Source organism: Lampetra fluviatilis, chromosome 68, assembly GCF_964198595.1.
Source record: "Lampetra fluviatilis chromosome 68, kcLamFluv1.1, whole genome shotgun sequence".
In the NCBI taxonomy this organism is placed as follows: Eukaryota; Metazoa; Chordata; class Hyperoartia; order Petromyzontiformes; family Petromyzontidae; genus Lampetra; species Lampetra fluviatilis.
The window spans coordinates 1,189,817-1,214,816 of record NC_136342.1 but is presented as its reverse complement, the minus strand read 5'-3'; the positions used below and the strand labels follow the sequence as shown (position 1 = coordinate 1,214,816).

Here is a 25,000-nt window from a genome sequence, read left to right as displayed (position 1 = left end):
CGTTTGTGCACAAACTGCCCTACGTGACATCATAACAACAGTCTGGGCCACTGGACGGGTTCCGCAGGACTGGAAGAATGCCCTGGTGGGTCCCCCTCTTTAAGAAGGGAAACCACACAGACTGTAACAACTACAGGGGCATCTCACTCCTCAGTGTGCCGGGAAAAGTCCTGCCAAGGATTATCCAACACCGCCTTGCCAGGCACGCTGAGGAGAGGCTTGCTGAGGAGAGAGGCTTGCGGAGCCCCAAAGTGGTGTCAGGAAAGGGCGGTCCTGCACAGAAGCCATATTTTCTATCCATTTGCTACAGCAGAGGTGTAGGGAATTCCAACAAGACCTACATCTCTGCTTTATTGACCTGGTCAAAGCCTATGATACCATCAGTAGGCCTGGGCTCTGGGTTGTTCTTCGTGCTTTCAGAGACCCTGACCCGCTGCTCACGATCATTAAGGACCTTCATGATGGTGAGCGGGCCCGGGTAAAACTACGTGACCGGGAGTCGGAGCCATTCCCTGTTCACCTTGGGGTGCGACAGGCATGTCCTTTGGCTCCAACATTATTTAACATCTATTTCGACCACGTAGTTCGTGAAGCCTTCGATGGCTGTATCGGAGGAATTTCCATCTGGTACAGATACAATGGGAGGCTGATCGATGCCCGGGTGTGGTCAAGGGATGCCTCCCTATTGGTCAACCACGTTATGTATGCCGATGATCTGGTGATTGCTGCTCATTCAGAGGAGGAGTTGGAGGCGCTGCTGCTGAGACTGGAGCGTGCCACTAAGAGGTGGGGCCTTGCCATCAGCCCCACCAAAACTAAGCACCTGCCTGGGTATTTTATACCATCGGACAATCTACCCCCACAACTCCCAATTGGTGATGGGGCAGTTGTGGAGAGAGTGGAGAGATTCCCATACCTGGGCAGTGTGCTCATGACCGGCTCCGGTTTAACAGCAGAGGTCTCACTCCGAATCAGTCGAGCGGCAAAATCTTTTCATCAGTTGCGTAATGCTGTGTGGAAGCTACCTGGTCTGTCGTTCCGCACAAAGCTTCAGGTCTTCTCAGCCACGGTCATTCCCTCCCTTCTCTACGCTTGCGAAAGATGGACCCCCTTAATGGAACATCTTCGCCGGTTCGAAACATAAACATTTAGGCTGGCCTGCCTACGAGCTCACAAATCCTTGAAAGGTCTGGACAAAGTCCCATCGGTGAGCTCCTCTGGCAGGCAAGGCTGCGTTGGCTGGGTCATGTAGCCCGCATGCCCAGCCACCGCATGCCTAAACAGCTTTTGATCGGCCGGATCGAGGGGGCTAAACAGGCACGGCACGGGCTAGAGAAAAAATGGAGTGATGTGGTACAGGAGGACGTGGAGCTGAGTGGACTTGCCTATGACTGGTACCCGCGGTGTCAAGATCGGCCTCTGTGGAGGAGGCTCGTGAAGGACGCTACTGGGCAGTTGGAGGCAGTCGCCCTCCAACAACAACGGAGGGTGGAGGAGCGACGCTCACAACAACGAGCGGAGCACGGGGTGGCTAAAGCACAGCAAGTTGGCACAGTAGGGGGCACAGGTGGTGCATCAGCCAGTCATCTCGGTCATCTCGGTCAGTCGACCCGTGGCAACTGGGTCTGCCCCGTGACCTCCTGCCAGCGGGCGTTCGACACTTCACGTGGCCTCAAGGTGCACATGGCCTGGCACAAGCGTCGTGGTGACGTCACCACCACTTAGTGGCGATTGGCGGTTGTTGTTGTTGTTGTGTGTGCATCTGTCTGTGTGTGTGGTCAGGCGTGGTGCTGGCCACCCACCCCCTGGTGTGCCGTACAGGCCTTCGTAGGTGTTACTCGCTAACAGCACTTGCCCACAGTCTGTCACAGGCTACACGAGGGATCTTTGTCTTTGTGTACACAAGCCCAATGACAATGGCAAGCTGCGTCCTATGTTTGGATCGAGCCGCGTAAACAACTCCGAGGAGAGAACGAGGCGCCGCGTGGCAGAAACAACCCCCTACCTCCTCGTGGTGCCGGACGGGCAACGCTGCCGTGGGAAGTGCTGTATGGAGGGAAAGGGCAAATTACGATTGGCCTTTCCCCTCCTGGCATTTGTGACCACCACAGCGACCAAAAGGGGGCTCTGGATTGGTGCGAGAGGATGGTGTAACCCCTCCACCTTCAATTAATTACCGCTAAACCACGACGGAAAATTTGTATTAATAAGCTTGTGCCACAGGCCCAGGGGGGACAGGCGTCTATGACGTCTCCTGGCCAAACCCCATTTGGCGGAGCCAGGAGATTGAATCTTTACCCTCGGGGCTCCTCTAGAAACAACAAAAAGCCACTGCGTGTGGCCACGTGAAATGTTCGAACGCTCACAGCGGAGGAGAGGCTGCCACTCCTCTGTCGGGAGCTGGACCAGTAATGCCTGGATCTCTGTGGTATTCAGGAGGTCCGGTGGACCGGCTCTGGCTCCTGTCACCATGAGGGGTGGACAATCCTCTTCTCGGGGCAGGAAACTGCCAAACAACAGGGTGTGGCTCTTCTTCCGAACAAAAGAATGAAGGGGGCGTGGGAGCGTGGCGGTGAGGTGTGGGAAGCTGTAAGCCCCAGGCTACTTTGGGCTCGCCTTCCCATCAACCAGAGGCGAGGAGTGGTGGTCGTGGTTATTTATGCCCCCACCGAAGACAAACATCCGTGGAGGGATGCAGGCAAGGCCGATGAGTCAGATGGCTTCTATGACCTCCTGTCACAGGTGCTGGCTAAAGTGGCCCCTCGGGATAGAGTCATCTTGTTGGGTGACTTCAATGCCCGAGTTGGTCATGATGCTGGCACCTGGTCCATATGGCGTACAGCGGTTTCAATACGGGCAGCAAAATAATACAAATATAAAGTGTCTGTTTGTGTTTCTCCCTTGTGATGGGACTTTATACGATGATTTATGAGGGGCACGGGGTGACCAATACGGTCTAACTTGGCCTGTAGTAAAGTAGGGCACTGATAAGGGGTTGACAGTTATGTAGTAGTGTAGTGTATAGTGCAGTGTATAGTGTAGTGTTTAGTAGTGTAGTGTATAGTGTAGTGCCCAGTAGCGTCCTTCACGAGCCTCCTCCACAGAGGCCGATCTTGACACCGCTGGTACCAGTCATCGGCAAGTCCACTCAGCTCCACGTCCTCCTGTACCACATCACTCCATCTCTTCTCTAGCCCGTGCCGCGCCCGTTTAGTCCCCTCGATCCGGTCGAACAAAAGCTGTCTATCTTCTTGGTTCTTTCGGTAAAGTCACGTACAAGAGGCTACAACGCAAGCAGCCGTCTTCACCTGAAGACGGCTGCTTGCGTTGTAGCCGAAACGTCGTGAGAATTATTTTATTTTATTATGTTTTATTTTTATTATTTTATTACTTCCCTTCTACGTGACTTTCCCGAAAGAACCAAGAAAGAATCCCTGCAGTCACGAAAGCTTTAAATCGAAAAAAAGCTGTTTAGGCATGCGGGCTACATGCGGGCTACATGACCCAGCCAACGCACCCTTGCCTGCCGGAGGAGCTCCCTATATACACACACACCTACATACAAACATACCTACACACGTAACCACACACAGACAGACACACAGACGCACCTACACACACACACAGACGGACACACGCGTGGGCTGGCCAGTCTGCATCCGTGCAAGGAAGCTAATCACCAATTAACCCCAAAATTGTGAACGCATCCATCACACAAACAGACACCACCATCCAGGCTGCCGCTATCAACTGCGCTGCGTTGTAGCGAAGTAGCGACCCTCGCTATCACAAATGATTGCTCAACGAAGTGTGCTGCCATCATCATCACGTGGACAATTGATATAAGCCAGCCAGTCAGCGAAATACTCTGAAACGTGGTGGTGATGTTGATTCTAAATGTGGTGAGGAAACCCGGAGAGAAATGCACGTGGAGAGAGAGAGACGCAGACTCCAAATAGAATCACTACCACCATTATCAACATCAATACCATCATCACTACCATCATCATCACTACCACCATCACCAACATCACAACCATCATCACCACCACCATCATCAACAACATTCATAACCACAATCATCATTACCACCATCATCACTACCATCATCACCACCATCATCACTACCACCATCATCACTACCACCACCATCAACAACAACATTCATAACTACCATCATCACCACCATCATCATCAACACCACCATCACCAACAACCATCACCACCACCATCATCGTCATCACCACCACCACCACCATCATCACAACCATCACCACCACCACCATCAACAATATTCATTACCACCATCATCATCATCACCACCACCATCATCACCATCATCATAACCATCACCATCATCATTACCACCATCATCAACATCACCACCATCATCACTACCATCATCACTACCATCATCATCACTACCACCATCATCACAACCATCATCACTACCATCATCACTACCACCATCACCATAATCACAACAACCATCATCATCACAACCATCATCACACCCATCATCACCCTCATCCACCATCATCACCACCACCACGACCACCACCATCATCATCACAACCATCATCAACACCACCATCACCAACAACCATCACCACCACCATCATCGTCATCACCACCACCATCATCACAAGCACCACCATCATCAACAACATTCAATACCACCATCATCACAACAACCACCATCATCATCATCACAACAACAACCACCACCAATCTTGGCAGCATTGTTCAGCGCTGGAGACCTCCACCCAGCCCCGTTCGCTTCGCTCGCCTCCTCCTACCTGTGGTGGCGGTGGCGGTGGCGGCGGTGGTGGTGGTGGTGGCGGTGGTGGTGGCGGTGGTGGTGGCGGCGGTGGTGGTGGTGGCGGTGGTGGTGGTGGTGGCAGTCGTAGTGGTGGTGGCGGTGGTGGTGGATTGAAGGTCTTCTCAACTCTTCGTCGCAAAAAGTTGTTCGGAGATTTGGGTTTTGAAGAGCGGTGACAGCAACAATAATACGATGATGACGATGTGTATGTCTCTCTCTGTGTGTGTGTTGGCGTAAGGAGAGCGCAACTTTTGATGCAGGTTGTAGGGAAGGCAATCTCGTGACCACCGCCGTCTCTCTGGCTCTCTGTGTCTCTCTGTCTGTGTCTCTGTCTGTGTCTTTTTCTCTGTCTCTGTCTGTGTCTCTGTCTCTCTGTATGTCTGTCTGTCTCTGTCTGTCTCTCTGTATGTCTCTCTATGTGTCTGTGTCTGTCTCTCTGTCTCTGTGCCTCTGTCTCTCTGTCTCTCTCCGTCTCTGTGTCTCTCTCTGTGTCTCTCTGTCTCTGTGCCTCTGTCTCTCTCTGTGTCTCTCTATGTCTCTCTCTGTGTCTCTCTGTCTGTCTCTGTCTGTCACGCAGCCTGCAATGTGCACGCAGCAGCAACGGAAAGTGTGGTGAAGGGGTGGGGCTGGTCACGTGTACCCCCCTCCCTCCTAACCCCCCTCCCTCCTAACCCCCCTCCCTCCTTACCCCCCTCCCTCCTTACCCCCCTCCCTCCTTACCCTCCTCCCTCCTTACCCCCCTCCCTCCTAACCCCCCTCCCTCCTTACCCCCCTCCCTCCTAACCCCCCTTCCTCCTAACCCCCCTCCCTCCTAACCCCCCTCCCTCCTTACCCCCCTCCCTCCTTACCCTCCCTCCCTCTTAACCCCCCTCCCTCCTTACCCCCCTCCCTCCTTACCCCCCCCTCCCTCCTAACCCCCCTCCCTCCTAACCCCCCTCCCTCCTAACCCCCCTCCCTCCTTACCCCCCTCCCTCCTAACCCCCCTCCCCCTCCCTCCTTACCCCCCTCCCTCCTAACCCCCCTCCCACCTAACCCCCCCACCCTCCTAACCCCCCCTCCCACCTACCCCCCACCCACCTACCCCCTCCCTCCTACCCACCCACCCTCTTAACCCCCCCTCCCTCCTTACCCCCCTCCCACCATACCCCCCCTCCCTCCTAACCCCCCCTCCCTCCTAACCCCCCTCCCTCCAAACCCCCCCCCTCCACACCCCCCCTCCCTCCTCACCCCCCCCCTCCTATCCCCCCACCCTCCTAACCCCCCTCCCTCCTCACCCCTCCCTCCTTACCCCCCTCCCACCAACCCCCCTCCCTCCTACCCCCCTCCCTCCTAACCCCCCTCCCTCCTAACCCCCCCTCCCTCCTAACCCCCCACCCTCCTACCCCCCCTCCCTCCTAACCCCCCCCTCCAACCCCCCCTCCCTCCTACCCCCCCTCCCTCCTAACCCCCCACCCTCCTCACCCCCCTCCCTCCTTACCCCCCCCTCCCTCCTAACCCCCCTCCCTCCTAACCCCCCTCCCTCCTAACCCCCCTCCCTCCTACCCCTCCCTCCAACCCCCCCCTCCCACCTACCCCTCCCTCCCTCCTAACCCCCCTCCCTCCAACCCCCCTCCCTCCTAACCCCACCCTCCTAACCCCCCTCCCTCCTTACCCTCCCTCCCTCCTAACCCCCTCCCTCCAACCCTCCCTCCCTCCTACCCTCCCTCCCTCCTAACCCCCCTCCCTCCTAACCCCCCTCCCTCCTAACCCCCCTCCCTCCTAACCCCCCTCCCTCCTTACCCCCCTCCCTCCTTACCCTCCCTCCCTCCTAACCCCCCTCCCTCCTAACCCCCCTCCCTCCTAACCCCCCTCCCCCTTACCCCCCTCCCTCCTTACCCTCCCTCCCTCCTAACCCCCCTCCCTCCTAACCCCCCTCCCTCCTAACCCCCCTCCCTCCTAACCCTCCCTCCCTCCTTACCCCTCCCTCCCTCCTTACCCTCCCTCCCTCCTAACCCCCCTCCCTCCTAACCCCCCTCCCTCCTTACCCTCCCTCCCTCCTTACCCTCCCTCCCTCCTAACCCCCCTCCCTCCTTACCCCCCTCCCTCCTAACCCCCCTCCCTCCTTACCCTCCCTCCCTCCTAACCCCCCTCCCTCCTTACCCCCCTCCCTCCTAACCCCCTCCCTCCTTACCCTCCCTCCCTCCTAACCCCCCTCCCTCCTAACCCTCCCTCCCTCCTTACCCTCCTCCCTCCTTACCCCCCTCCCTCCTTACCCTCCCTCCCTCCTAACCCCCTCCTCCTTACCCCCCCTCCCTCCTTACCCTCCCTCCCTCCTTACCCTCCCTCCCTCCTAACCCCCCTCCCTCCTTACCCCCCTCCCTCCTTACCCCCCTCCCTCCTTACCCTCCCTCTCTCCTTACCCTCCCTCCCTCCTTACCCCCCTCCCTCCTTACCCCCCCCGCTCCTTACCCCCCTCCCTCCTTACCCCCTCCCTCCTTACCCTCCCTCCCTCCCTCCTTACCCCCCTCCCTCCTTACCCCCCCCGCTCCCTACCCCCCTCCCTCCTAACCCCTCCCTCCTAACCCCCCTCCCTCCTAACCCCCCCCCTCCTTACCCTCCCTCCTTACCCCCCCCCCCTCCTTACCCCCCTCCCTCCTAACCCCCCTCCCTCCTTACCCTCCCTCCCTCCTAACCCCCCTCCCTCCTTACCCTCCCTCCCTCCTTACCCTCCCTCCCTCCTACCCCCCTCCCTCCTTACCCTCCCTCCTAACCCCCCTCCCTCCTTACCCCCCTCCCTCCTTACCCTCCTCCCTCCTAACCCCCCTCCCTCCTTACCCCCCTCCCTCCTTACCCTCCCTCCCTCCTAACCCCCCCTCCCTCCTTACCCCCCTCCCTCCTAACCCCCCCCCCCTCCTTACCCCCCTCCCTCCTAACCCCCCTCCCTCCTAACCCCCCTCCCTCCTTACCCTCCCTCCCTCCTAACCCCCCTCCCTCCTTACCCCCCCTCCCTCCTTACCCTCCTCCCTCCTAACCCCCCTCCCTCCTTACCCCCCTCCCTCCTTACCCCCCTCCCTCCTTACCCCCCTCCCTCCTAACCCCCCCCCCCCTCCTTACCCCCCTCCCTCCTAACCCCCCTCCCTCCTTACCCTCCCTCCCTCCTAACCCCCCTCCTCCTTACCCCCCTCCCTCCTAACCCCCCCCCCCTCCTTACCCCCCTCCCTCCTAACCCCCCTCCCTCCTTACCCTCCCTCCCTCCTAACCCCCCTCCCTCCTAACCCCCCTCCCTCCTTACCCCCCTCCCTCCTTACCCCCCTCCCTCCTTACCCCCCTCCCTCCTTACCCTCCTCCCTCCTAACCCCCCTCCCTCCTTACCCCCCTCCCTCCTTACCCCCCTCCCTCCTTACCCTCCCTCCCTCCTTACCCTCCCTCCCTCCTTACCCCCCCCGCTCCTTACCCCCCTCCCTCCTAACCCCTCCCTCCTAACCCCCCTCCCTCCTAACCCCCCCCCCCCTCCTTACCCTCCCTCCTTACCCCCCCCCCCTCCTTACCCTCCCTCCCTCCTTACCCTCCCTCCCTCCTTACCCTCCCTCCCTCCTTACCTCCCTCCCTCCTAACCCCTCCCTCCTAACCCCTCCCTCCTAACCCCCCTCCCTCCTAACCCCCCCCCCCTCCTTACCCTCCCTCCTTACCCCCCCCCCTCCTTACCCTCCCTCCCTCCTTACCCTCCCTCCCTCCTTACCCTTCCTCCCTCCTTACCTCCCTCCCTCCTAACCCCTCCCTCCTAACCCCTCCCTCCTAACCCCCCTCTCTCCTAACCCCCCTCCCTCCTAACCCCCCCCCCCCCCTCCTTACCCTCCCTCCTTACCCCCCCCCCCTCCTTACCCTCCCTCCCTCCTTACCCCCCCCCCCCCTCCTTACCCCCCTCCCTCCTTACCCCCCCCCCCTCCTTACCCTCCCTCCCTCCTTACCCCCCCCCCTCCTTACCCCCCTCCCTCCTTACCCCCCCTCCTTACCCCCCTCCCTCCTTACCCTCCCTCCCTCCTAACCCCCCTCCCTCCTAACCCCCCCCCCCTCCTTACCCTCCCTCCTTACCCCCCCCCTCCTTACCCTCCCTCCCTCCTTACCCCCCCCCCTCCTTACCCCCCTCCCTCCTTACCCCCCCCCCCCCTCCTTACCCTCCCTCCCTCCTTACCCCCCCCCTCCTTACCCCCCTCCCTCCTTACCCCCCCTCCTTACCCCCCTCCCTCCTTACCCTCCCTCCCTCCTAACCCCCCTCCCTCCTAACCCCCCCCCCTCCTTACCCTCCCTCCTTACCCCCCCCCCCCCCTCCTTACCCTCCCTCCCTCCTTACCCCCCCCCCTCCTTACCCCCCTCCCTCCTTACCCCCCCCCCCCTCCTTACCCTCCCTCCCTCCTTACCCCCCCCCCTCCTTACCCCCCTCCCTCCTTACCCTCCCTCCCTCCTAACCCCCCTCCCTCCTAACCCCCCCCCCTCCTTACCCCCCCTCCTTACCCTCCCTCCCTCCTTACCGCCCCCCTCCTTACCCCCCTCCCTCCTTACCCTCCCTCCCTCCTAACCCCCCTCCCTCCTAACCCCCCCCCCTCCTTACCCTCCCTCCTTACCCCCCCCCCTCCTTACCCTCCCTCCCTCCTTACCCTCCCCCTCCTTACCCCCCCTCCCTCCTTACCCCCCCCCCCCCTCCTTACCCTCCCCCCCTCCTTACCCTCCCTCCCTCCTTACCCCCCTCCCTCCTTACTCCTCCCTCCTTACCCCCCCATCGCCCCCCCCCTCCCACCCGGCCCCTCCCCCCACCCCTCTTAAGCCACGCCTCTCCCAGCAGCGCGCTCGACTCCCCCGACTTTTGCGGTGTGAGGTGACGTCACCGCAGGGACCTTTGGAGGCGTGGCTTCAAATCCGCAGAGCTGTGACGTCACGGCTGTCACAGCCACGGGCAGGTAGCGGGAGCGGTGGGACGAGTGAGACGGAGGGAGGGGAGGGGCCAGGGAAGGTTGGGGGAGGGGCCAGGGAGAGAGAGAGGGGACCAAGATGGCGACCGACACTAGTAACTGCACGTGGCAATTGGGGCCTTTACCCCCCGTGTGTTTGAGCCTCTGTTTTCTTCAAGTTCAAGTTAATTTATTAGGTGTAGCCCTGTGAGCCACTCGGCTCTTGAATCGGGTGCAACGGCAACAAACAAAAAACAAAAACATGAACAAAAAACATCTTAAAGTGAATATGTGACTGAGTGCAAACAGAAAATCCAAGAAAAGACAGCAAAATATTGCAGAAAAAGCACCGTTCACCAACGCTGTGTGCAAAAATCCCAGTGGGATGCAAGTCAAACATCAACAACCACAAGACAACTTAGATTAAGGCCATCAGTCTAACTCCGTACTGCAACAAACAAACATGGCTAAACCAATACACTTTTCGAATCACCAAAATATAGCCATGAAAGCAATGAAACAGTGATCATAGGATCATTCTTACGCAACTCCACGCGAGGTGTATTACACGTGGGGGGAGGAGAGAAGGCACATAAGTGGAATTAGTTATTGTTTGACTTGCATCCCACAGGGATTTTTGCACACAGCGTTGATGTACGGTGATTTTTCTGGAAGACTTTTGCAGTTTTTTTTTTTTCCCAGGATTTTTCTGTTTGTGCATAGTCACTTTAAGATGTTTTCTTGTTCATGTTTTCGTTTTTTTGTTTGTTGCGGTTGCACCCGATTCAAGAGCCGAATGGCTCACAGGGCTATCTCCATATTTTTTTAAAGGCAAAGTTGTGAATATGTGTGTGTCTGCTCAAAATGTTTAGCGTACTTCCCGACATGCAACAAACTGGAAATTTGCCATGTGGGTACTTTCCAGACTGTACACCATGCACAAATTATAAAAATACACTTTTTTGGGGGGAGGGAGCTTAATAATGCATTTATTTTTTGCACGGCAAGTGAGCTGTGACGTCACATCTGTCACGTGACCCGCTCATGTAGAGGCGTGACGCGTTGTAGTGTCGTGGTTCGCCCCATCGCTACGAACCCGGCGACCCGAGTTCGATTCCCGCTCACGGCCACCACCGGTAACGATTATTTCAACCGCTCCTGGGCCTCCCCTAGGTCGACTCAGCCTCAAGCGAGTAACTGGTGTGGTGTGTGAACATCGCCACTGGGGAGACAAAGGCGGTCGGGCGTGGTGAATCCAAGTCCCGGGCGAAGCCGGGTAGTACAGCTAGTACCTAATACATTAACTGAATAACAGGGTTTTTCCCCTTTTTTCTGGCAACAAAACGTAAACCTTTTTACGAGGATTCATGTCTGCATTAACCACAATACTTGCAGTCAAAATGCTAACAAAAACATACTATGATAATATATGCATTGTCCTTGAAACTGATTGGTCCACACCAATGCATACATTATCATAGTATGTTTTTTGTTTGCATTTTGACTGCAAGTATTGTGGTTACTGCGGACATGAATCCTTGTAAAAAGGTTTCAGTTTTGTTGCCAGAAAAAAGGGGAAAAACCCTATTATTATATTTTGGTACTGGCAAAGGAGGTCTAATGATGTAGATGCTCACCCCGAGTCCTCATTACTTTGATAGTGGCATTGTCTTTGAACTGTTCGCCTTTTGGCGTCCTCTGAACGAGCACCAATTGGGTCGAGGCTCAAAAGAAAGCCGTCCCTTGGTGTGGACCAATCAGTTTCAAGGACAATGCATTATACATTATCAGTGTGTGTTTTTTGTTTGCATTTTGACTGCAAGTATTGTGGTTAATGCAGACATGAATCCTCGTAAAAAGGTTTCAGTTTTGTTTGCAGAAAAAAAGGGGAAAACCCCTATTATTATCTTTTGGCACTGGCAAAGGAGGTCTAATGATGTAGATGAACTAAACTGAAGTTGAGAGGAGGGACCAGGGAAGGTTGGAGAAAGGGAGAGAGAGAGGGGGTAGGGGACCAAGATGGCGGCCGAGACTGGTAATAGCACGTGGCAATTGGGGCCTTCACCGTGTGTTTGAGCCTCTGTGATCCTTCTTACACAACTAGCACTACGACACAACGTGAGGTGTATTACATTTAAGTGATTTCGACAGGGCAATACCCAAAATGTTACATCTATGGGAGCCTTTTTTCGTTTTTGCCGGTATTAAAATGATGAAAAGACTGGGTTGTAATCCCTCTCTCGCGATGAAACAGGAGGTGTGTTAACGATTATTTGATACTGGCAAGTCAAGGTATCCTCACAGATATAAGGGGCTGTCCATAAATGACGTCACGCACCTGGGGGGGGGGGTCAGACATTTGTGACGATGGGGGGGGGGGGTAGTTTGAAAAATGTGACGTCACATCAAAATGCGCAACTTTAAATAAATATAGACGACACGTTCTACTTAATTAAATATATTTTTTTAGAAATGTTTTCTCCTACATCATCAGAGTGCAGCGCCACATTACGCACTACAATGTCGTAAGTGCTTTTTTACCTCCCGTGGCCACCAGTCCATTCGCACTGCAGGCTGACTCTCCTATCATTACCTCCCGTGGCCACCAGTCCACTCACACCGCAGGCTGACTCCCCCGTCATTTCCTCCCGTGGCCACCAGTCCACTCACACTGCAGGCTGACTCCTCTGTCATTACCTCCCTTGGCCTCTAGTCCATTCACACTGCAGGCTGACTCCCCTGTCATTACCTCACGTGGCCACTAGTCCACTCATACTGCAGGCTGACTCCCCCGTCATTACCTCCCGTGGCCACTAGTCCATTCGCACTGCAGGCTGACTCCCCTGTCATTACCTCACGTGGCCACTCGTCCACTCATACTGCAGGCTGACTCCCCCGTCATTACCTCCCGTGGCCACTAGTCCACTCACACTGCAGGCTGACTCCCCCGTCATTACCTCACGTGGCCACTAGTCCACTCACACTGCAGGCTGACTCCCCCGTCATTTCCTCCCGTGGACACCAGTCCACTCACACTGCAGGCTGACTCCCCTGTCACTACCTCCCGTGGCCACTAGTCCACTCGCACTGCAGGCTGACTCCCCTGTCATTACCTCCCGTGGCCACTAGTCCACTCGTACTGCAGGCTGACTCCCCTGTCATTACCTCCCGTGGCCACCAGTCCACTCGTACTGCAGGCTGACTCCCCTGTCATTACCTCCCGTGGCCACCAGTCCACTCACACTGCAGGCTGACTCCCCTGTCATTACCTCCCTTGGCCTCTAGTCCATTCACACTGCAGGCTGACTCCCCTGTCATTACCTCCCGTGGCCACTAGTCCATTCACACTGCAGGCTGACTCCCCTGTCATTACCTCCCGTGGCCACCAGTCCACTCACACTGCAGGCTGACTCCCCTGTCATTACCTCCCGTGGCCACTAGTCCACTCACACTGCAGGCTGACTCCCCTGTCATTACCTCTCGTGGCCTCTAGTCCACTCACACTGCAGGCTGACTCTCCTGTCATTACACATCGTATCTGCATATCGGATCGCATCGTACAAGACACGTACACATGATCTCGTACGATTTGGTGTGACCTAACCCCCGCGTGTCCCTTCCTGGGCGTCTATCTCTAAAGAGCTTCACAGATCATCGGATCCCTCCTTCTGCAGTCCGAACAAACATTACGATCTTTCTGTTTGCGTTGAACAACCTCCTGTTTTATTGCCAGAGAAGAAAAAAAAGCCCCCAATATTACATCTCTCTCCAAGAATCGGCTGGAGTCCGAAGCGTAAATTCACAATTCTGCCAAGTCGCTTGATGATGATGATGATGCTTGTTGTTGTTGGTCATCAGCAACCGAAATGTAGCCAGCTACTCGAATTGTCGAGTAGCTGGCCACGTGTAAGGGCCGTCGACCGAAACGCCTCCCCATTTAAAAAAAAATATTTGAAAAAAAAAATGATAACTAAACTCATTTGTATTTTCACCATTGGAACCTCATTTGGCAGTAAAAAATATGATACTTTTTTTTCACCCTTCTATCTGGCAACAACACTGACACCTTTTTTTAACAAGGAGTCATGTTTGCATAGACCACAATACCTGCAGTCATAATGCAAACAAAAAAACACAACTCTGATAATGTATGCACTGTCCTTGAAGTTGATTGGACCAATCAACTTAACTCTGATAATATATGCACTGTCCTTGTAAAAAAAGGTGTCAGTTTTGTTATCAGATAGAAGGGTAAATAACCAATTATCATAGTTATAATTACTTTTAATATTTTATAATTATGAGAGAATTTAAATATAATATTCTGAACACCTGCAGTTTTAGTTAGACGTTCAATATTTTCAAGTGAATTTTATGCTAAATTTCAGCTTTCCAACCCATCCTTTATAATAAAAGTCTCATCTTACAACATCAGAGTGCAGCGCCACATTAAATACGCACTACAATGACAATCGTACTGCTAGGAACCTCCTGGTTACACCAGCCCACAGGGGAATATTGTGTCCGTCCGTCGTGCAGGGAGGGGCTGGGTGGGGAGGGATGGGGCTGGGTGGGGAGGGTGGGGCTGGGTGCGGGGTGGGAGGGGTGGGGCTGGGTGGGGAGGGGAGGGGCTGGTCACCCCGTGGTGCCCTTATAAAACTCAACGTTTCACCTACTCACGCCGGCTTATCATAATTTGTATTTCGTTAACTAAAAGAAGTGGTTTGTTCACGGTGGCCTTCACGGCAGACAGATGGAGTGCTACGTGGCGTTCGGAAATCCGCGAGTTGCGTTACTGGACCTGGCAGCGGTTGTGAAATGTGCCCCCAAGTTTTCTCAAGTCCAAGTTTCACAATTTGTGTCTTTACGCAGGAAATGGCTTTGGCACGGAGAGAGGAAATGATGTGGGGGTGGTGGTGGGGGGGGGGGCGAGGGGGGGGGGCAAGAGGGTGGGGGGCTGGGGGGGGGGCTGGGGTCAGTGGGGGGCAGCGGTGATGTCATGGTGGGGGGGTGTCGTGTCGATGGTTACGGGGGGAGGGTGTTGTGGTGTTGATGGTGTGACGTTGATGGTGTGTGGTGGTGTGTGGTGGTGTGTGATGGTGATGGTATGTGATGTTGATTGTGTGTGATGGTTATGTTGATGGTGTGTGATGGTGTGTGATGGTGTGTGATGGTTATGGTGTGTGATGGTGTGTGATGGTGATGGTGTGTGATGGTGATGGTGTGTGATGGTGTGTGATGGTGTGTGATGGTGATGGTGTGTGATGGTGATGGTGTGTCATGGTGATGGTGTGTGATGGTGTGTGATGGTGATGGTGTGTGATGGTGATGGTGTGTGATGGTGTGTGATGGTGTGTGATGGTGATGGTGTGTGATGGTGATGGTGTGTCATGGTGATGGTGTGTGATGGTGTGTGATGGTGATGGTGTGTGATGGTGATGGTGTGTGATGGTGTGTGATGGTGTGTGATGGTGATGGTGTGTGATGGTGATGGTGTGTCATGGTGATGGTGTGTGATGGTGTGTGATGGTGATGGTGTGTGATGGTGATGGTGTGTGATGGTGTGTGATGGTGTGTGATGGTGATGGTGTGTGATGGTGATGGTGTGTCATGGTGATGGTGTGTGATGGTGTGTGATGGTGATGGTGTGTGATGGTGATGGTGTGTGATGGTGATGGTGTGTGATGGTGAGTGATGGTGATGGTGTGTGATGGTGTGTGATGGTGATGGTGTGTGATGGTGTGTGATGGTGATGGTGTGTGATGGTGTGTGATGGTGATGGTGTGTGAGTGATGGTGTGTGAGTGATGGTGTGTGAGTGATGGTGTGTGATGGTGATGGTGATGGTGTGTGATGGTGATGGTGTGTGAGTGGTGTGTGAGTGGTGTGTGATGGTGATGGTGTGTGATGGTGTGTGATGGTGATGGTGTGTGAGTGATGGTGTGTAAGTGATGGTGTGTGATGGTGATGGTGTGTGAGTGATGGTGTGTGAGTGATGGTGTGTGATGGTGATGGTGATGGTGTGTGATGGTGATGGTGTGTGAGTGGTGTGTGAGTGGTGTGTGATGGTGATGGTGTGTGATGGTCTGTGATGTTCGATCCCCAGCCACGTTGTTGTACTGCACTTATATGGTCCCAAGCGCAACCCCTTACGTCACCCCGCGCAGCCCGACACAAAGACAAAGGCCCCCCGTGTAGCCTCTAACAGGCTGTAGGGGCAAGTGCTCTTAGCACTGTGGCACACACAGAGGGGGTTGGTGTGTCCAGCACCACCACCACGCCCGGCCGCCTTTGTCTCCCCAGTGGCGATGTTTACTACACACACACAGCACCGGGTAACTCATTTGAGGCTGAGTCGACCTAGGGGAGGGCCCACTGATGATGTTTGCCATGACCTACGAGCCCGGCGACCCGAGTTCGATTCCCGCTCACGGCCACCAACACCACACAGCGACAGCGATTATCTGAACCGGTCCTGGGCCTCCCCTAGGTCGACTCAGCCTCAAATTAGTTAGCCGGTGCTGTGTGTGTGTGAACAAACATCGCCACTGGGGGGAGACAAAGGCGGTCGGGCGTGGGGGTGCTGGTCACCCACCCCCTCTGTATGTGCCACAGTGCTAACAGCACTTGCCCCTACAGCCTGTTAGAGGCTACACGGGGGGCCTTTGTCTTTGGTTGCGAGAATCAAAACTCGGGTCGCTGGGTTCGGGGCGCAGGGTGGGGCGCGCTAGCCGCTGCCCCACCGCTCCCCGCAAAGACAAAGATCCCCCGTGTAGCCTCTAACAGGCTGTAGGGGCAAGTGCTGTTAGCGAGCACCTATGAAGGCTACCGGCACTGTGGCACACACACGAGGGGGTGGGTGGCCAGCACCACGCCCGACCGCCTTTGTCTCCCCAGTGGCGATGTTTACTACACACACAGCGCATCGGGTAACTCATTTGAGGCTGAGTCGACCTAGGGGAGGCACCAGGACCGGTTCAAATAAATCGCTGTCACTGACGGTGTTGGAATCGAACACACCCCCGGGTTTCGTAGCAGCGTAGCTTAGCGCGCTAACCGCTGCGCCACCGCTCCCGCCCACACGCGCGCTCAACATTTAAATTCCGTGGTGCGTGGAGGAGAAATTCCGCGGAGGAGAAATTCCGTGGAGGAGAAATTCCGTGGAGGAGAAATTCCGCGGAGGAGAAATGAAATTCCGTGGAGGAGGAATTCCGTGGAGGAGAAATTCGGTGGAGGAGAAATTCCGTGGAGGAGAAATTCCGTGGAGCAGAAATTCCGCGGATTAGAAATTCCGTGGAGGAGAAATTCCGTGGAGGAGAAATCCCGTGGAGGAGAAATTTCGTGGGGGAGAAATTCCGTGGAGGAGAAATTCCGTGGAGGAGAAATTCCGTGGAGGAGAAATTCCGTGGAGGAGAAATCCCGTGGAGGAGAAATTTCGTGGGGGAGAAATTCCGTGGAGGAGAAATTCCGTGGAGGAGAAATTCCGTGGGGGAGAAATTCCGTAGAGGAGAAATTCCGTGGAGGAGAAATTCCGTGGAGGAGAAATCCCGTGGAGGAGAAATTCCGTGGAGGAGAAATTCCGCGGAGGAGAAATTCCGCGGAGGAGAAATTCCGCGGTGGAGAAATTCCGTGGAGGAGAAATCCCGTGGAGGAGAAATTTCGTGGAGGAGAAATTCCGTGGAGGAGAAATTCCGTGGAGGAGAAATTCCGTGGAGGAGAAATTCCGTGGAGGAGAAATTCCGCAGAGGAGAAATTCCGCGGAGGAGAAATGAAATTCCGTGGAGGAGGAATTCCGTGGAGGAGAAATTCCGTGGAGGAGAAATTCCGCGGAGCAGAAATTCCGCGGAGGAGAAATTCCGTGGAGGAGAAATTCCGTGGAGGAGAAATTCCGCGGAGGAGAAATTCCGCGGAGGAGAAATTCCGTGGAGGAGAAATCCCGTGGAGGAGAAATTCCGCGGAGGAGAAATTCCGTGGAGGAGAAATTCGGTGGAGGAGAAATCCCGTGGAGGAGAAATTCCGTGGAGGAGAAATTCCGTGGAGGAGAAATTCTGTGGAGGAGAAATTCCGCGGAGGAGAAATTCCGTCGAGGAGAAATTCCGCGGAGCAGAAATTCCGCGGATTAGAAATTCCGTGGAGGAGAAATTCCGTGGAGGAGAAATCCCGTGGAGGAGAAATTTCGTGGGGGAGAAATTCCGTGGAGGAGAAATTCCGCGGAGGAGAAATTCCGTGGAGGAGAAATTCCGTGGAGGAGAAATTCCGCGGAGGAGAAATTCCGTGGAGGAGAAATTCCGTGGAGGAGAAATTCCGCGGAGGAGAAATTCCGTGGAGGAGAAATTCCGTGGAGGAGAAATCCCGTGGAGGAGAAATTTCGTGGGGGAGAAATTCCGTGGAGGAGAAATTCCGTGGAGGAGAAATTCCGTGGAGGAGAAATCCCGTGGAGGAGAAATTCCGTGGAGGAGAAATTCCGCGGAGGAGAAATTCCGCGGAGGAGAAATTCCGCGGTGGAGAAATTCCGTGGAGGAGAAATCCCGTGGAGGAGAAATTTCGTGGAGGAGAAATTCCGTGGAGGAGAAATTCCGTGGAGGAGAAATTCCGTGGAGGAGAAATTCCGTGGAGGAGAAATTCCGCGGAGGAGAAATTCCGCGGAGGAGAAATGAAATTCCGTGGAGGAGGAATTCCGTGGAGGAGAAATTCGGTGGAGGAGAAATTCCGTGGAGGAGAAATTCCGCGGAGCAGAAATTCCGCGGAGGAGAAATTCCGTGGAGGAGAAATTCCGTGGAGGAGAAATTCCGCGGAGGAGAAATTCCGCGGAGGAGAAATTCCGTGGAGGAGAAATCCCGTGGAGGAGAAATTCCGCGGAGGAGAAATTCTGTGGAGGAGAAATTCGGTGGAGGAGAAATCCCGTGGAGGAGAAATTCCGTGGAGGAGAAATTCCGTGGAGGAGAAATTCCGTGGAGGAGAAATTCCGCGGAGGAGAAATTCCGTGGAGGAGAAATTCCGCGGAGGAGAAATTCCGTGGAGGAGAAATCCCGTGGAGGAGAAATCCCGTGGAGGAGAAATTCCGTGGAGGAGAAATCCCGTGGAGGAGAAATCCCGTGGAGGAGAAATTCCGCGGAGGAGAAATTCCGCGGAGGAGAAATTCCGTGGAGGAGAAATTCCGTGGAGGAGAAATCCCATGGAGGAGAAATTCCGTGGAGGAGAAATTCCGTGGAGGAGAAATTCCGCGGAGGAGAAATTCCGCGGAGGAGAAATTCCGTGGAGGAGAAATCCCGTGGAGGAGAAATTCCGTGGAGGAGAAATTCCGTGGAGGAGAAATTCCGTGGAGGAGAAATTCCGTGGAGGAGAAATTTCGTGGAGGAGAAATTCCGCGGAGGAGAAATCCCGTGGAGGAGAAATTCCGCGGAGGAGAAATTCCGCGGAGGAAAAATTCCGTGGAGGAGAAATTCCGTGGAGGAGAAATTCCGTGGAGGAGAAATTCCGTGGAGGAGAAATTCCGTGGAGGAGAAATTTCGTGGAGGAGAAATTCCGTGGAGGAGAAATCCCGTGGAGGAGAAATTTCGTGGAGGAGAAATTCCGTGGAGGAGAAATTTCGTGGAGGAGAAATTCCGTGGAGGAGAAATTTCGTGGAGGAGAAATGAAATTCCGTGGAGGAGAAATCTCGTGGAGGAGAAATTCCGCGGAGTTCCCAAACCGTGCATGGAGCAGCTCCGATCCAAATCCGCGTGCCCAGACACGTGGGGCCGTTTAGACGTCCACAGAGGAGGCGTGCGTGTGTGTGTGTGTTTGCGTGTGTGTGTGTGTGTTTGCGTGTGTGTGTGTGTTTGCGTGTGTGTGTGTGTTTGCGTGTGTGTGTGTGTTTGCGTGTGTGTGTGTTTGCGTGTGTGTGTGTGTTTGCGTGTGTGTGTGTGTTTGCGTGTGTGTGTGTGTTTGCGTGTGTGTGTGTTTGCGTGTGTGTGTGTTTGCGTGTGTGTGTGTGTTTGCGTGTGTGTGTGTGTTTGCGTGTGTGTGTGTGTTTGCGTGTGTGTGTGTGTTTGCGTGTGTGTGTGTTTGCGTGTGTGTTTGCGTGTGTGTGTGTTTGCGTGTGTGTGTGTGTTTGCGTGTGTGTTTGCGTGTGTGTGTGTTTGCGTGTGTGTGTGTTTGCGTGTGTGTGTGTTTGCGTGTGTGTGTGTTTGCGTGTGTGTGTGTTTGCGTGTGTGTGTGTGTGTGTTGACGTGCGTGTGTGTTTGCGTGTTTGCGTGTCTGTGTATTTGTGTGTGTGTGTTTGCGTTTGTGTGTGTGTGTTTGCGTTTGTGTGTGTGTGTTTGCGTTTGTGTGTGTCTGTGTGTGTGTGTGTCTGTGTGTGTGTGTGTGTGTCTGTGTGTGTCTGTGTGTGTGTGTCTGTGTGTGTGTGTGTCTGTGTGTGTGTGTGTGTGTCTGTGTGTGTCTGTGTGTGTGTGTCTGTGTGTGTGTGTGTCTGTGTGTGTAGCGGTTAGCGCTACGCTGCGCTACGAACCTGGTGACGCGGGTTCGATTCCCGCTCACGGCCAACACCAGTGACGATTATCTGCACCGGTCCTCGGCCTCCCCTAGGTCGACTCAGCCTCAAATGAATACCTGGTGCGGTGTGAAAACATCGCCACTAGGGAGACAAAAGCGGTCGGGCGTGGTGCTGGCCACCCACCCCCTCGTGTACCGTTCCGGCCTTCATAGGTGCTCGCTAACAGCACTTGCCCCCTACAGCCTGTTAAGGCTATACGGGGGATCTTTGTCTCTGTGTGTTTGCGTGTGTGCCGGACGGCAACGCTGTGGTGAGCAGTGTCGTGGGGGGAGGGCCAACTTAGATTGGCCTTTCCCTTCATGGCATCTGTGACCACAACAGCGGCCAAAAAGGGGCTCTGAACGGGTGCGAGGGGCTGGAAACCCCTCCACCTTCAATTTAACAAACACGAAAATACGAGGTAAAACATTGATTAAGCTTGTGCCGGAGGCCCCGGGGGGACAGGCGTCTATGACGTCTTCTGGCCAAACCCCATTTGGCGGAGCCGGGAGATTGAATCTTTACCCTCGGGGCTCCGTCAGAAACAACAAAAAGCCACTGCGTGTGGCCACGTGGAACGTTCGAGCGCTCACTGCGGAGGAGAGGCTGCCAGTCCTCTGGTGGGAGCTGGACCGGTACCACCTGGATCTCTGTGGCATTCAGGAGGTCCGGTGGACCGGCTCTGGCTCCTGCCACCATGAGGGGTGGACAGTCCTCTACTCGGGGCAGGAGACTGCCAAACAACAGGGAGTGGCTCTTCTTATGAATACAATAATGATGGGAGCGTGGCGGTGAGGTGTGGGAAGCTGTAAGCCCCAGGCTACTTTGGGCTCGCCTTCCCATCAACCAGAGGCGAGGAGTGGTGGTCGTGGTTATTTATGCCCCCACCTAAAACAAACATCCGTGGAGGGATGCAAGCAAGCCCGATGAGTCAGATGCCTTTCATGACCTCCTGTCACAGGTGCTGGCTAAAGTGGCCTTTCGGGATAGAGTCATCTTGTTGGGAGACTTCAATGCCCGAGTTGGTCATGATGCTGGCACCTGGTCTGGAGTGTTTGGAAGGCATGGGCCAGATCAGCTCAAAAACAACGGTAGGAGGCTGCTAGATTTTTGTGCAGCCCATGGGCTTGTAATTACCAACACGCTGTTCCGGCATCGGCGCATTCACACAACATCATGGATGCATGCCGGGTCCAAACAAAACATCTGCTAGACTACATAGTGACGGAACAGCGGATGCGAGCCCATGTCCTTGACAACAAGAACAACTGTGGAGCTGATCTGCCCACTAACCATCGACTTGTCATCTGTAAGTTGCGCCTGCCATTCTTCCACTCCGGTGGTGGGTGTACACCCAGGACCCCATTCAAACCCATAGTGGCCTGGTCTCAGCTATCTGATGAAAGTAGCAAGCGAGAATTCCATCATCGCTTGCGGCTGTGGTTGGCATCGTCCCCCACTCTTCCTGATGTCGAGGGAAAATGGGCGAGGTTTAGGACTGTGGCTCATGCAGCTGCAATGGCTGCTTTGGGTACATGGTCCAGACCTCCCCAGAGACCCTGGCTGACAGAGGAGGTGTTCAGGCTGGCTGAGAAAAAGCGACAGGCCCACTCTCATCATCTACAGCATCCCACGTCAGAGAATGAGGAGGCTTTTACCGCAGCCTTCGCTCGGAGGTTCGGAGAGCCATGAGGCGCTGCAAGGATGATGGGTGGTGGTCGCGGGTTTCTGAGGAGATGGAGTCTGCCTCAATGGCCCGCGATCACAAATCGCTTTTTAACTCCATCAAAAAAGTAACCTGCAGCGCCACACCTATTACAATCATTAGGGGAAAAAACGGTGATCCAATCTCCGACCCCCAGGAACAGGTTTGCAGATTTGCTGAGCATTTCTGTGAGGGCCTGGGGGAAGGGAAATCCCTCAGCCTGGAAACAACGTGGGGAAAAGTGGGGATGACCCTGCTGAGGCTGCGGTGCCTCAAATATTGGAAGAGGAAGTCATCCCCTGTGAGTGGCTGGCTGAGGTGCCATCTGTTGAGGAAGTACTGAAGGCGATCCAGAGTCTGAGACCAGGAAAGGCACCGGGCAGAGATGATCTCCCAAGCAAAATGATGTGGGAGGGTGGCGTTTGTGCACAGACTGCCCTACATGACATCATAACAACAGCCTGGACCACTGGACGGGTTCCGCAGTATTGCAAGGATTCCCTGGTGGTCCCCCTATTTAAGAAGGGGGACCGCACAGATTGTAACAACTACAGGGGCATGACACTCCTCAGTGTGCCGGGAAAGGTCCTGGCAAGGATTATTCAGCATCGCCTTGCCAGACACGCTGAGGAGAGGCTTGCGGAGCCACAATGCGGGTTCAGGAAAGGGCGGTCCTGCACAGATGCCATATTTTCTGTTGCTGTGTGGAAGCTACCTGGTCTGTCGCTCCGCACGAAGCTTCAGGTCTTCTCGGCCACAGCCATTCCCTCCCTTGTCTACAAATGCGAAACGTGGACCCCCCCCCCCTAATAGAACATCTTCGCCTATTAGAAACATTTAGGCTGGCCTGCCTGGGTTTAACCAGTCGGGATTGTGTGAGGAGCTCACAAATCCTTGAAAGATCTGGGCAGGGTCCCATCGGTGAGCTCCTCCGGCAGGCAAGGCTGCGTTGGCTGGGTCATGTAGCCCGCATGCCCAGCCACCGTATGCCTAAACAGCTTTTGTTCGGCCGGATCGAGGGGGCTAAACGGGCGCGGCACGGGCTAGAGAAGAGATGGAGTGACGTGGTACAGGAGGATGTGTGGAGCTGGTGTTGGTCGTGAGCGGGAATCGAACCCGGGTCGCCAGGTTCGTAGCGCAGCGCGCTAACCACTACACTACCGCTCGCCACACAGACAAAGATCCCCCGTATAGCCTTAACAGACTGTAGGGGCAAGTGCTGTTAGCGAGCACCGCTCCCCCATACACACACCCACACATACACACACGTGGCGGTGACGTCACCGCGGCGCCTGTGCCAGTCTAGGTGCACATCCAGGTGCCACGTGAAGTAACGAATTCTCTCCGGCAGGAGGCCGTGGCACTCAGATGATGAGTGGCAGATGCATCACCAGCTGTGCCACGTGGTCTGCCAACGCACTCCCGCAGACAAAGATCCCCCGTCTAGCCTGTAACAGACTGTCGGGGCAAGTGCTGTTAGCGAGCGCCTATGAAGACCGCAACGGCACACGAGGGGGTGGGTGGCCAACACCACGCCCGACCGCCTTTGTCTCCCCAGTGGCGATGTTTACTACACACTTCACTGGGTAACTCATTTGAGGCTGAGTCGATCTAAGGGAGGCCCAGGACCGGTTCGGATAATCGTCACTGGTTGGTGTTGGTGGCCGTGAGCGGGAATCGAACTCGGGTCGCCGGGTTCATAGCGCAGCGTAGCGCTAACCGCTGCACCACCGCTCCCCACACGGACACACACAGACACACTCACAGACACACATACAGACACACAGACACACACACAGACACACACATACACACACAGACACACATACAGACACACAGACACACACACAGACATACACACAAACACACACAGACACACACAGACACAGACACACACAGACAGACACACACAGACACACACACACGCAGACACACACACAGACACACACACAGACACACAGGCACACATACAGACACACACAGACACACACAGACACACATACAGACACACACACACAAACACACACACAGACACACACACAGACACACACGCAGACACACGCAGACACACACAGACACACACAGGATGTATTTAGCGATTCGTATCAATACAATTGCCATTTCGCTACCTCACGTTTAGCGCGATAAATGGTGGGGGGGGGGGGGTGACGGTGGGGGGGGGATGGTGGGTGGTGGTGGAGCGTAGTGGTGGTGGTTAGGGTGGTGGTGGTGGTTAGGGTGGTGGTGGTGGTGGTTAGGGTGGTGGTGGTGGTTAGGGTGGTGGTGATGGTGGGGGTGGTGGTGGTGGTTAGGGTGGTGGTGGTGGTTAGGGTGGTGGTGGTGGTTAGGGTGGTGGTGGTGGTTAGGGTGGTGGTGGTGGTTAGGGTGGTGGTGGTGGTTAGGGTGGTGGGTGGTGGGTGGTGGTGGTAGTGGTGATGGCGGGGTGGTTGGTGGTGGAGCGTGGTGGTGGTGGGCGGTGGGGGTGGGGAGGTGGTGGTGGTGGTGGTGGTTGCGGGGGGTGGTGGTGAGGCTGGTGGTGGTGGTCGTGGTAGTGGTTAGGGTGGTGGTCGTGGGGGTGGTGGTTCGGGTGATGGTGGTGGGGGGTGGGAGTGAGGAGGTGGTGGCGTGGTGGTGGTGGGTGGTGGTGGTGGGTGGTGGTGTGGGTGATGGTGGTGGAGCGTGGTGGTGGTGGGGGTGGTGGTGGTTAGGGTGGTGGTGGTGGGGGGGGGGTGGGGGTGGGGAGGTGGTGGGGTGGTGGTGGATGGTGATGGGGGGTGGTGGTAGTAGGGGTGGTGGTCATGCTGGTGATGGTGGTAGTAGGGGTGGTGGTTAGGGTGATGGTGGTGGGGGGTGGGAGTGAGGAGGTGGTGGGGTGGTGCTGGTGGTGGGTGGTGGTGGGTGGTGGGTAGTGGTGGCGTGGTGGTGGGTGGTGGGTGGTGGGTGGTGGTGCCGTGGTGGAGGACGGTGGATGGTGGTAATGGGTGGTGGTGGTGGTGGGTGGTGCTGGTGGTGGCGGGGTGGGGTTGGTGGTGG

The 25,000-nt window shown here is 55.4% G+C and overlaps 2 protein-coding genes across 2 annotated transcripts in view; one reads left to right on the top strand and one right to left on the bottom strand.

Moving 5' to 3' along the window:
- LOC144952491 (uncharacterized) overlaps nt 1-5,411 on the bottom strand; it is a 41,458-nt gene extending 36,047 nt beyond the window's left edge. The window contains exon 1 of the mRNA XM_078882936.1: nt 4,800-5,411. The gene's annotated coding sequence lies outside the window, so the exon portion shown is untranslated. The remainder of the gene's footprint in view (nt 1-4,799) is intronic.
- Nucleotides 5,412-11,766: 6,355 nt separating this feature from the next.
- Nucleotides 11,767-25,000, top strand: part of LOC144952504 (uncharacterized) — a 63,851-nt gene continuing 50,617 nt past the window's right edge. The window contains exon 1 of the mRNA XM_078882950.1: nt 11,767-11,782. Coding sequence (XP_078739076.1) covers nt 11,767-11,782 — 16 coding nt within the window. The remainder of the gene's footprint in view (nt 11,783-25,000) is intronic.